Source organism: Bos taurus, chromosome 18 (assembly GCF_002263795.3).
Source record: "Bos taurus isolate L1 Dominette 01449 registration number 42190680 breed Hereford chromosome 18, ARS-UCD2.0, whole genome shotgun sequence".
In the NCBI taxonomy this organism is placed as follows: Eukaryota; Metazoa; Chordata; class Mammalia; order Artiodactyla; family Bovidae; genus Bos; species Bos taurus.
The window spans coordinates 35,413,707-35,425,203 of record NC_037345.1 but is presented as its reverse complement, the minus strand read 5'-3'; the positions used below and the strand labels follow the sequence as shown (position 1 = coordinate 35,425,203).

Sequence of the window (11,497 nt, the reverse complement as noted above, 5' to 3'; positions counted from 1 at the left end):
AGCTCTGTTTCCCCTGGCACGGGGGAAGAAGGCGGGACTGAATCCAGGCCCAGAGCCGGGTCCCTAAGGCTGTGCCCCTTTCCGGCAACCGCTGGCCAGCCCCATTGGCCAGGCTGTCCCTCCCACTGTCCCTGGGGCCCCTCCCACCCCCACTCCAGATAAGGCCAGCCCAGGACCGCTTTAGCGGGCACCAGGCACTAGGGCTGGAATGGGGCTGCCCGGCTCCCCGAGGCAGTGGGTCCTGCTGCTGCTGGGGCTGCTGCTCCCCCCCGCCGCCCCTTTCTGGCTCTTCAATGTGCTGTTCCCCCCGCACACCACGCCCAAGGCCGAGCTCAGTAACCACACACGGCCCGTCATCCTCGGTAAGCCCCCGCCAGGCCCCTGATACACCCGGCCAGCCCTTGGGGAACCAGGGCCCCCACCCCTGGTAGCAGAGCCTGCCAACGCCCTTCTGCCTGTGCATTAGCCCTGATTCTTAATTCAGTGTTTGGAGGGGCCAGAGGCTTGTCCTGAGGAGAAATCTACCCCTTCTTGCACCACACTGTTCCTGTGTCTCCAGGGTGTCTCCCCCAGGTGGGTGGAGTGGAGGGTGGGTGTGCCGGAGGGCTTGGTCAGGGCATTACAAGCTGTGGTCAGCTGTAGCTGTAGCCAGACCCTGGGTCCAGCCCCCTCCCTCCCCTCCGCCGCTCCTTCCTCAGCCCCCACCCCAGCAAGGACGAGGTGCCCAGCCCAGGAGGGCAGGAGAGGCCTGTCAAGTCCTGCCCCCACTCCCCACTCTGTTTGTTCTCCTCTTGGACTTTGGCAGAGATGGAGAGTCATGCTAGCTGTTTGCTCTGTGGGGGCAGTGGTCAGTGGCCTTGGCCCCTGAATCTTCCCTTCCTGGGGGGAGTCTGGGCTTTGGGGAGATGGAGCAGTGGATATGAACAGAAAGAGAGGATCTTGTCCTTAGTCTCTGGTGGTTGACAGTGTGTATAGGAGAGGAAGGGGTGGGGCTAGTCACTGTGGTGTCGGGGAGGTGAGGCTAGGGTGGGGCCCACCACAGGGGAATGGAAGGGATCCAGAGTGAAGGCTGGTGCCCGCAGTGCCCGGCTGCCTGGGGAATCAGCTGGAAGCCAAGCTGGATAAACCGAGTGTGGTGAACTGGATGTGCTACCGCAAGACGGAGGACTTTTTCACCATCTGGCTAGATCTCAACATGTTCCTGCCCCTTGGGGTAGACTGCTGGATCGACAACACCAGGTGGGTGCCGTCCCCTCTGGCCTAGTCCCTTGCCCTGCTTCTTGGCCGCAGGTCCGCTGAATGTCCCACTGCCCCCAGGGTTGTGTACAATCGCAGCTCTGGGCGGGTGTCCAATGCCCCCGGTGTACAGATCCGTGTCCCTGGCTTTGGCAAGACCTACTCTGTCGAATACCTGGACAGCAGCAAGTTGGCAGGTGTGTGTGTGCTGAGGGAGAGGGTGGGGCTCTAGGCTGTGTTGGCCTTGCAGGGGCCATGGCCACAGCCCCTGGTGCCGCCACCTCCCCCACAGGTTATATGCACACACTGGTACAGAACCTGGTCAACAATGGGTACGTGCGGGATGAGACAGTGCGGGCCGCCCCCTACGACTGGCGGCTGGAGCCTAGTGAGTGTCTCCATGTTTAGGGGGCTTGGGGGGCAGGGTGGAGGCCCCCACCTCCAGCCATGCTGACCGATCCACCCCCCTGCAGGCCAGCAGGAGGAGTACTACCTGAAGCTTGCTGGACTGGTGGAGGAGATGCATGCCACATATGGGAAGCCCGTCTTCCTCATTGGGCACAGCCTTGGCTGCCTGCACCTGCTCTATTTCTTACTGCGCCAACCCCAGACCTGGAAGGACCGCTTCATTGACGGTTTCATCTCTCTCGGGGCTCCCTGGGGTGGCACCATCAAGCCTATGTTAGTCTTGGCCTCAGGTGAGAGGGCCTCCTGTTTCTTCTCACAGTGCCCAGCTAGGGGGTGTTGTCTACCACCTCTGGGAAATAGCCCCTTTCATTGTCCTTGGAGAGCAGTGAGCCCAGCCTGGACTGTTAGACAAACTCCTGACAGTTTGTCTCAGCGATGACAAAGGGGAGGTAAACAAAGATGAAGTGAATCCCAGCAATCTGACTCATTGCTGAGTCTGACTGAGGTCTGTTCCTTGTGGCCTCAGGTCTACCCACTCAGCTCCCAGGAGGTGCTTTGCACACGGATCTTCCCTAAGCCAGGCCACGGCAGATCTGCCAAAGCCAGAGCCAGACCCCAGGAGACCCTCCTGCCCCTCATGTGGAGCACCTGCTGTAGGCTGAGCACAGCTGGACATGGTCTTACCCCTAGGAGCTGAAGTGAAGGAAACACTCCCCAGACCACATCAATGGGTGTCAAACAGAGATGGGTCTCATCTCATCCTTCCCAGAACACAGCTCTGAGCCCTGTGCAGCACAGGCCACAAGGGTCGACAGACACTTGCCTGAGACAGAACTGCCAGCACTATATCCCCCCAACTCATACTCCCGTCCTCAGGAAACACTGCTCCCCCACCCTCCTGTTGAAGCCCTCCAGCTCTGCCTGTCAGAGGTGCCATCGGGGCTTCTCAGTTAACAAGTACACATGAACCAATATTGTAAAGTTAAATAAAATTAAAAAAAAAAAAAAAACAAGTACACATGAGCACCTCCTGAATGCTAGGCCAGTTCTAGTCTAAGACTTGGATTCTGTGGATTGGGCAAGGGCAAGATTGAGTGTCCAGCTGAGCTTGGGCTGGGGAGCCCTGGAGTTGTGGGCCTGGAGTAGCTGGGCCTGCCGGCTGGAGTAGCCCTGCCCCACCTTGCTCTCTGTCCTCAGGTGACAACCAAGGCATCCCAGTCATGTCCAGCATCAAGCTGAAAGAGGAGCAGCGCATGACGACAACATCACCCTGGATGCTTCCCGCCAGGCAGACGTGGCCTGAGGACCATGTGTTCATTTCCACCCCCAGTATCAACTACACAAGCCGTGACATGCAGCGCTTCTTTACAGACCTGCACTTTGAGGAAGGCTGGTACATGTGGCTCCAGTCACGTGACCTGCTGGCAGGCCTCCCAGCACCTGGCGTGGAAGTGTACTGTCTCTATGGCATAGGCCTGCCCACTCCCAGCACCTACATCTATGACCACGGCTTCCCCTACACAGACCCTGTGGATGTGCTATATGAGGATGGTGATGACACTGTGGCCACGCGCAGCACCGAGCTCTGTGCCCGCTGGCAGGGCCGCCAGAAACAGCCTGTGCACCTGCTGCCTCTGCCAGGGACACAGCACCTCAATATGGTCTTCAGCAATCAGACACTGGAGCACATCAATGCCATCCTGCTGGGTACCTACCGAAATAGCACTGCTGTACCCCCGACTGCCAGTCCAAAGCCCATGCCCCCTGAATAAAGACATTCCTTTGCTGTTAAAAGCCCTGACGTGTGTTGTGGGTTGAAGGAAAAGCACTAAAGTCCTCACACCAGGATGCATTCGTCCGCAGCCACAGGCCTGGTGCTTTGTGGAGTAAAGAGCTTTGCTAAAGCCTGGGACTGAACTGGGCACCTTGAGATGTATAGCTTCCCACAAGAAGGGCATGGCAACCTACTCCCAGTATTCTTGCCTGGAGAGTCCCAGGGGCAAAGGAGCCTGGCGGGCTACAGTCCATAGAGTCACAAAGACGGACAAGACTGGAGCGATTTAGCTTGCACAAACTGCTGGTTGAGCTGTTTAAGCAGCCTGCCTGTGCCTGCCTCTGCTCTGGGCATGGGGACTGGAGGCATCTGCACACATAGCAGTGGAATGGGCATACATGGAGCCAAGGGTACAGGATGTAGAAGATCTGAAATGTCCCTCCTAGCTCCCAAATGGGCAGGTGAGACCCCGCCTCTGGAGAGGCTTTTGAGTGCTAGGTGGGTGACAGAAGCACAAGAGTTTAGAATCTAGGAGAGTGACAGCCATTAAATAGATCATTTCACTAGTGAAGATTTAATTTTTAGGTAATGGAGCTAAGTGATCTGAGAGAAAGGTATAGAGAGCAACAAGGTGGCGAGTCTTGTGGGTCAGGAAAGGCTTCCCAGAGGAGGTGTTGCCAATGCAGAGATCAGATGGAATGAATGAGAAGGGTGACTGTAAAGACTCGTTTGAGCCTGAGAGCTGTGTGCAACTGATACAGGGTTTAACCAGGGAGTGTGACCAGATCTCCAACCTAGAAAAGAGTCCCCTCTCTAGAGCATGGAGTGTAGTCTGGGGTGGAGGGTGAGGGGCAGGAATTGTGGGGAAACCAGGGAGGCCAATGCTGTGCCCAGCAGGGAAAGGATGCTAGCTGAGACAAGCAGTAATCCAAAGAAGTGGCTAGATAAAGGGTCCTTTGGGAGGTGAAATAAGGCTTGGCCATGGGCAGAGCCTGGCATGCCTACAGGCCACCTGAGGGACAACCATGATGCCCCTCCTGAGAGAGGACAGCATCTGAAACATGGAAGACAGATCAGCATTGCCTTGGATGAGAGGACTGAGCCTCAGTGTTTGGGTTTTGGGAAGAAGGCAAAGACAGCAAACAAGAGGCAGGAGTTGGGAGAAGGACAAAAGGCAGCCATGACTGATGCTGTTGAAGATGGGTAATAGTAAGAACAGAGACTTGGTCAATGTGATAGCCTTAGGGCACTGAGACTTGAGGTTAAAGGTGGGGTCAGGGTAGGCAGAGCTCGGGGCTCAGGCTGGACAATGGCCAAAGAGGAGGGATTTGTCCCTCTGTTCAGACAGAGGACCCAGGAGCAGCTTGGAGTGCCAGGCAAGGGACATCTCCCCTCTTCCTAAGCTGCAAAAGACCAGAGCTGAAGGTGAAAGTGAAAGAGAAGCTGCAGAAAGGGACCAGCATGCTTTGAGGAAAGGTGAAAGCGAAAGGGGGAAACAATAGTGCAGCCGTGCAGAGGACAAGCCTTCTGCCTTCTTTTATTCCTGCTGATCCCACTCCTCTGACCCCCTGCCCACGTGGAGATGCAGAAGACAGTGCTAGAGCCCCAAAGGGGTTTCTCCTTCGAGAACTGTGAGAGGTGAGGGCGGGAATGGTTGGTTCCCCAGCTGCCTATGCCCTTCAGCGAGGGCTTCCGGGAGCGAGAACCTCAGGATCTTTAAAATTCCTGAGGGCCAGAGTGGGGGAGGGTACGTGTGTTGAACGACTTGGGTTCCCAGGTTTACTCCAGGAGGTGAGGGAAACCGGGACAGAGGTAGGGGATGTGATGAGGGTCCCAGAAGAACTGAAACCTGGGCCTCTCCTCTCCGTTTCCAGAAACGCAGCCTTGCAACGCGCCCTCCCGGGGCTCCGGGTCCCTCACGCACGCAAGACCGGGACCACCATTGCAGGCCTTGTGTTCCAAGTAAGCAGGGAGCTGGGATGGCGCGGCCTAGAGGGGCGGCGGGAAATGGGACGTGGGGACTAGGCCAACGGCTCCTCCCTCCCACCCCCAGGACGGGGTCATCTTGGGCGCGGATACTCGGGCCACTAACGATTCGGTCGTCGCGGACAAGATCTGTGAAAAGATCCACTTCATCGCCCCCAAAATCTAGTGAGCATCCCCCCGCCTAACTCTCCCCCTCCAAGAACCGCCCCCTCATTCCCATCCGGGGTGCCAGCACATCCCAGCAACGCCCACACGGACCCCTCCTTTCGCCCTCAGCTGCTGTGGGGCTGGAGTAGCCGCGGACGCCGAGATGACCACGCGGATGGCGGCGTCCAACATGGAGCTACACGCGCTGTCCACGGGCCGCGAGTGCCGCGTGGCCACCGTCACCCGCATGCTGCGCCAGACGCTCTTCCGGTGCTGAGGCGGGTCTAAGCTGACCCCAAGGAGGGGCAGCTGCGGGGAGGACGGGGCTGAGAGGACACAGGACCGAAGAAAGGGCGGGGCTGAGACGTCCGAGAGCCCGGAAGAGGCGGGCCTAAGAGGAGCTAAGAGGGCGACAGCGAGGAGCGCTGTCAGTTACGGGGAGCCAGACCGCGGGAAGGGGCGGGGTTCGGAGGCAGGGGCGATTTCGTGGAGGGGCGGGACTTGGGCTCCGGTGCGTTCCGCTAACCGTACCCACTCGGCGAAAAGGTACCAAGGCTACGTGGGAGCGTCGCTGATCGTGGGCGGCGTGGACTTCACAGGACCGCAGCTCTACAGCGTGCACCCCCATGGCTCCTACAGCCGGCTGCCCTTCACGGCCCTGGGTGAGCGCTTCTGCCCGCTGCCCACGAACCTTGCTATGCGACCCTGACCTCAATGTTTATCCCACGACTGGGCGGCCGCAGTTGATCTCAGATGCCCCTCTTGCTTGCAGGATCCGGCCAGGATGCGGCCATAGCAGTGCTAGAGGACCGGTTCCAGCCGAACATGACGGTGAGTGACACCTGTCCCCACTCCCCGACCACCACATTATGCGAGCATTGATGGGAAGTGCACCCGCGAGCTGGGGAAACGCAGAGGAACCCTGGCCTAGTCGGGGAAGGCTTCTCGGAGGTGACGACTGAGTGGAGACTGAGGGGCCAGTGGAATGAGGGCGAGGTGCTATGCTAACAGTGCCAAAGCTTGTACTGCCTCAGAAGTCAAAACTCAGTGCCACTTGAAGTTGAGGAGAGAGGAACAGCAGGTGGGGTCTGGGGTCTGGATTTCGTTTGGGATGGATGGAAGCAGAAGGCATCTGTATGTCACTTTATAAGCGGCTAAGGCCCGGGAAGAAAAGGCAGTGAGTGGGGAATTGGGGGTGGGTGAACAGGCCAGTGGAAGCAGAGCCACAAGTGTGACTCAGAAGTTTGTGAAGATGGGGGCAGTGGGAACATGGTGTCACTGTACAGGGGACACTGAAACCAGGGTAGAGGAGCTTGGGGTGGAGATGGGGGTGTAGGGCGAGAGAGGGAAGTTTGGGTGTGAGCAAATGAGGCCTGGCTTCAAGATGAACTGTGTCCAGGCTACAGCCTAAGGGTGATCTAGAAGGGTCCATCAGGCCTCACTGACACATCATTGCAGTTGGAGGCAGCGCAGGAGCTGCTGGTGGAAGCCATCACTGCAGGGATCCTGGGTGACCTGGGCTCTGGGGGTAATGTGGATGCATGTGTGATCACCGCGGCCGGTGCCAAGATGCTGCGAGCCCTGAGCTCTCCCACAAAGCCTATAGAGAGGTAGGAGCACCGGAGGTGGAGGAATCCCAGGGGAGGATGGATGGGGTAGTAGCGGAAGACAGGGCTATAGAGGACGGGACACTTGATGGGCCCCTTTTGAAGGGTCATCCCTGCTTCTTCCCAGGTCCAGCCAGTACCGCTTTGCCCCTGGGACCACACCTGTCCTGTCCCAGACAGTGGTGCCGCTGACCCTGGAGCTGGTGGAGGAAACTGTGCAGGCCATGGATGTGGAGTGAAGGAGGGTGAGGCTTAGAGCTTGGAACAAGGAGGAATAAACCCAGAAAACACGAACACCTACCTCGGCAGATGACTGTGTCTGTCTTGGGTGGAGGGGAACAAGCAGCCAGCAGGGCTCTGTGGCCAAGTTGTCCCTGCAAAGGCCATTCCTTCCCATGGCTGCAGAGTCTGGCCTGAGGGACACCATTCACTCACCACCTTAGTCATCTACCCCTCTAGAACCCCAGCCCTGGCAAGCCATTGCAGGCTGAAGGTGGAAAGACCCCTCTCCATACCATGGAGGCTCCCCCACCACTCCCATGCCTGGCTTTTGCCCTCTGGTCCACGGGAGACCATTGTACAATCCAAAAGGCTCTATGTACTGCCCTCACCTAGAGCCTTTACTTGCCTCATCAGTGACCAAGGACAAAGCCCACAGCTCCCAGTCAGACCACACCCCACACACACCGCGCATTGCCCCACTATGGCTAAAATGCCGATGGAGGAGCTGCTTCCTGATTCCAAGGGCAAGTTCTCACAAGCACACTCCTACAACGCCTTTATCTGTGAAACCCCTCTGATGACCAGGCACACCTGAGGTACTACGTCGTACCTGAGGTATGACGCTGAGCTTCTGTTTGCACTTGTTGGGCTATGACTAGGGGGACTGACTCTGTTTTCTGACTGCCAGGGGTCACAGGGCTCACATGGGAAGAGATGACATGACACATTTATCCAGCAGACTTTTGCTGGGCACCCAGGTGCTAGGGGCTGGTGGGAGCATCCTGCCCTGGGAGAGAATGGCAGAATTCCCCTGGGGCGCTGGAACTGCTAGAATCTGCCCAGTCCCTGGGGAGAGCCTACTCCAGGCTGGACATCCCTAGGTCCCTGATTGTGCTTTTTCCCTCAGTGTTTTTATTATGTTTTATTATGAAGGATTTTATTTTTATAAACATAAAAACTGAAAAAATTGCACACTGGGGGCTTCCCTGGTGGCTCAGTGGTAAAGAATCCGCCTGCCAATGCGGGAGACAGGGGTTTGCTACCTGGTCCAGGAAGATCCCACATACTGAGGAGCATGGGCCACAACTACTGAGCCTGTGCTCTAGAGCTGGGAAAGCTCAACAATCAAGCCCATGTGCCGCAACTACTGAAGTCCATGCGTCCTACAGCCTGTGCGCCACAAGAGAAGCCACTGCAATGAGAAGCCTGTGTACTGCAACGAAGAGTAGCCCTTGATCACCACAACCAGAGAAACGCCTGCATAGCAACGAAGCTCCAGCACAGACAAAAATAAATAAGTAAAATTATATATGTAAAAAAAAACTCCCTGAAAACCATCAGAGGGTTTGGGTTAAAAAAAAAAAAAAATTCCACATTGAATACCTATATACCCACCACAGACTTTACAATTAGTATTTTGTTATATTTGCTTTATTACCTATCTATCCTCCTCTCCAGTCAACAATTAACTTATTTTTTTTTCATCTTGTTGTTTTGACTGATGCGTTCTTGAATCAGCCACAGTGCTCACACTCTTAAAAGGAGGCAAACCAACTTACCCATTGCAACTCCGCACACAGGGGTGTCTTCTCTCCCTCAGTTCAGGCTCAGCTTGGAGCTCTTCAGTGAATGGGCTGTAGATACCAGGGCTTGTTCATGGGAGCCCCAAGGGCTGGACGCTGTGAGATTTGATGGCTGTCACCCTTCTACCGCTGGTCTCCATCCAGGGTCTGTCAGTCACCAAGAGCTCATACCTTGCCCTCCTGTGCACAAGACCCTTCCTAGACATCATCATGAACAGTGTGGGCTCTGGAACCAGACAGATGAAGCTTTGGGTCCACGCATACCATGTGGCAGGAGAGTCATCACCTCCCTGACCAAACCATGACTTCTGTTCCAAGTTGACAAGGAGTCACTGAGATGATGTGTTAGGATTTGCCCTGTCCTGGCCACTGGCCCTGGCTCTCCACAGTAGAGCTGGTACAGGTCTACTCTACCAGTCAGGGACACCCCTGAGTGCTAAGCAGACTTCTCTGGGTCTGGCACTCCTGATAACCGTGGGAGACTTCCCTGATACCAGCTACCAAGTGGTCACCATTAAGGCTAAGCACAAGTCCTTAGTACCTGGTGCTCAACACTTGAGATGTGAGGTGGGGAGCCAATCAGAGGATAAGATTTGGGGGATGGAGGAGGTGAGAGCCTCACACCTGGGCTCTATCTGCTAAGGCCTGGGTGGAGGGCTCTGACACAGGAGAACCCTCCTGCTGACACAGCATGGGAAGGAGCTGCTTGGCTTCACTCCTGGGACTTTGGCGCAAGGACAAAGAGACCCATAAAGCCAGGCCCAGTTCTCAGCCTCATGTCTGCTGTAATGTTGCTGCTCAGACTGACCCTCAGCCTCATCCTCCTTAGCTCCTCCTGGGGTGAGTGGGCCTGACCCAGCCCTGACTCAACAGCCTTAGGGCAACACAGTATTAGCCCAGGCTTCCTGCTCAGGGGCTGAGAAGGCGCTGGGGTGGCTAGAAGGCAAGCAGGTAGATAGAGTGGGCAAAGGAAAAAGGATGTGGCAGGGCTGGGAGAAAGCAAGAGGTGGGCAGGGGCCAGTCTCCCAAATGGGACGGGAGCTTAGGCCGGGTCCAGGAGCAGGGGAGGGTTTAGGAAGCTTCAAAGCAAAAGGATGTATAGTTTAAAAGCCATCTGGCTGTATGTGGGGTCCAGACTGCTGAGGTCTGGAGTGAGTGGAGAGGTTAGGAAGGAAGGGGACAACATACACCTGAGTCAGAGGGAAGAATGGCCTGGTATGGGGGGTGGAGTAGAGCTGGTGTGAGTAGGATGGAGAGAGATGTGGAAGAACGGACAGGATTTCGGGGTTGGTTGGATGGGGCAGCTGAGATTGCTGTAGAAGCCCAGAGGTGCTCACGAGAGGAGCAATGATAAGAGCCCTCTTGATCTGGACCCCTTTGGAGACACAGCCTGGGGGTACCCAGGAGGAGAGGAGAAGTGGGCTGGGATGCGGGAAGCAGGTCCTTTCCAGTCCAACGGCCAGGCTGCTGCGTTCTTGCCATTAAACCAGTGCTGCACTTCAGCCAGAGGACTGTCAATGGGAAGATGGTAGTGCTGGGCTCCTGGCCCTGGGAGGTATTCCCATAGGTACAGGACCCTGGCGGTGGGGCAGGATCTCAGGTGTTTCATGCCTGGGTTTAGCCTGGGCCCACCCCCACTGCTAACCCCTGACCCCAGGACAGCAAAGGCTTCTGCTTCTGTGGTGGGTTTGTCATCGGCCAGTCCAGGGTGGTCACGGCTGCCCACTGCAGTGTTGTAGGAGTGCTTCCCCTCTTCCTGCCCCACCTCTGCCCCACCTCCCCACTGCCTTGCTCTGGAGGCCCCTCTCTTGTCACTCTGCCCTCCCTGTGGCTGCCCAACCCCACTCTCACTGCAGCCCTGGCTGCCACTTTGTCATCCTGGGTGAGTACGACCGAGCATCTTGTGCTGAGTGCCTGGGCCGCAGATGGGAAAGGAAGGGTGGGCAGTGTAGGTGTGTAGGCCCTGGGGGTGAGGAACTCACAGGATGCCCTGGTCTAAACCCTGGCACCCATCATCCTGGGGGCCTGGGCCCACGCCCATCCTACACGGCCCCTTCCTGGCTCCACAGGCACCCTTCCTGGAATCCCACCACCATGAACAATGATCTCACATTACTGACACTCGCCTCCCCAGCCCAGTACACAATGTGCGTCTCACCAGTTTTCCTGGCTTCCTCAAATGAGGCACTGCCTGAAGGCCTCACATGGCTGGGTGCCTCAGTGGTGTGGGTAGGAACTTGGGTCAAAAATCTGGGGGGAAGGGAAGGGTAGGGGCAAGCCATGTGGGGCATAACCAGCCCCGCCCGGCCCATAGGCAAAGTGACTTGGGCACACCTGCGGCAGCGGGTTCTGCCCTGCTCACCGTGAGACGGTGCCAGCAGTACCGGGGCTCATGCATCACCAGCTCCACGATCTGTCAGGGGCCTCCTTGCGCCAGCTGAGCGCTGGCCCCCTGTCCTGTCCTCGGCACTTTCCTGTGGTACTCCCACCCCCCATGCAGACTTCTCCCCTCTCTCCCGCCAGGGTGATTCTGG

At 57.0% G+C, this 11,497-nt stretch overlaps 2 protein-coding genes across 5 annotated transcripts; both read left to right on the top strand.

Annotated features, from left to right (window-relative positions):
* Nucleotides 1-182: 182 nt before the first annotated feature.
* On the top strand, nt 183-3,438 carry LCAT (lecithin-cholesterol acyltransferase). 2 transcript variants are annotated; one of them, XM_010814466.4, is made up of 6 exons: nt 183-573; nt 1,083-1,239; nt 1,318-1,433; nt 1,529-1,624; nt 1,710-1,934; nt 2,842-3,438. In XM_010814466.4, exons 2-6 carry the CDS (start codon nt 1,145-1,147, stop codon nt 3,414-3,416), a joined length of 1,107 nt encoding a protein of 368 aa, XP_010812768.1. In that variant the 5' UTR covers nt 183-573; nt 1,083-1,144; the 3' UTR covers nt 3,417-3,438. The 2 variants fall into 2 exon arrangements, with proteins under 2 accessions (XP_010812768.1, NP_001039534.1); NM_001046069.2 differs by having other exon boundaries at nt 193-362.
* PSMB10 (proteasome 20S subunit beta 10) lies at nt 2,268-7,458 on the top strand. Of its 3 annotated transcripts, none has more exons than XM_005218446.5 (8): nt 2,268-3,879; nt 5,293-5,380; nt 5,472-5,569; nt 5,681-5,821; nt 6,098-6,213; nt 6,324-6,382; nt 7,010-7,161; nt 7,286-7,458. In XM_005218446.5, exons 1-8 carry the CDS (start codon nt 3,872-3,874, stop codon nt 7,395-7,397), a joined length of 774 nt encoding a protein of 257 aa, XP_005218503.1. In that variant the 5' UTR covers nt 2,268-3,871; the 3' UTR covers nt 7,398-7,458.
* The last annotated feature ends 4,039 nt before the right edge of the window (nt 7,459-11,497 follow it).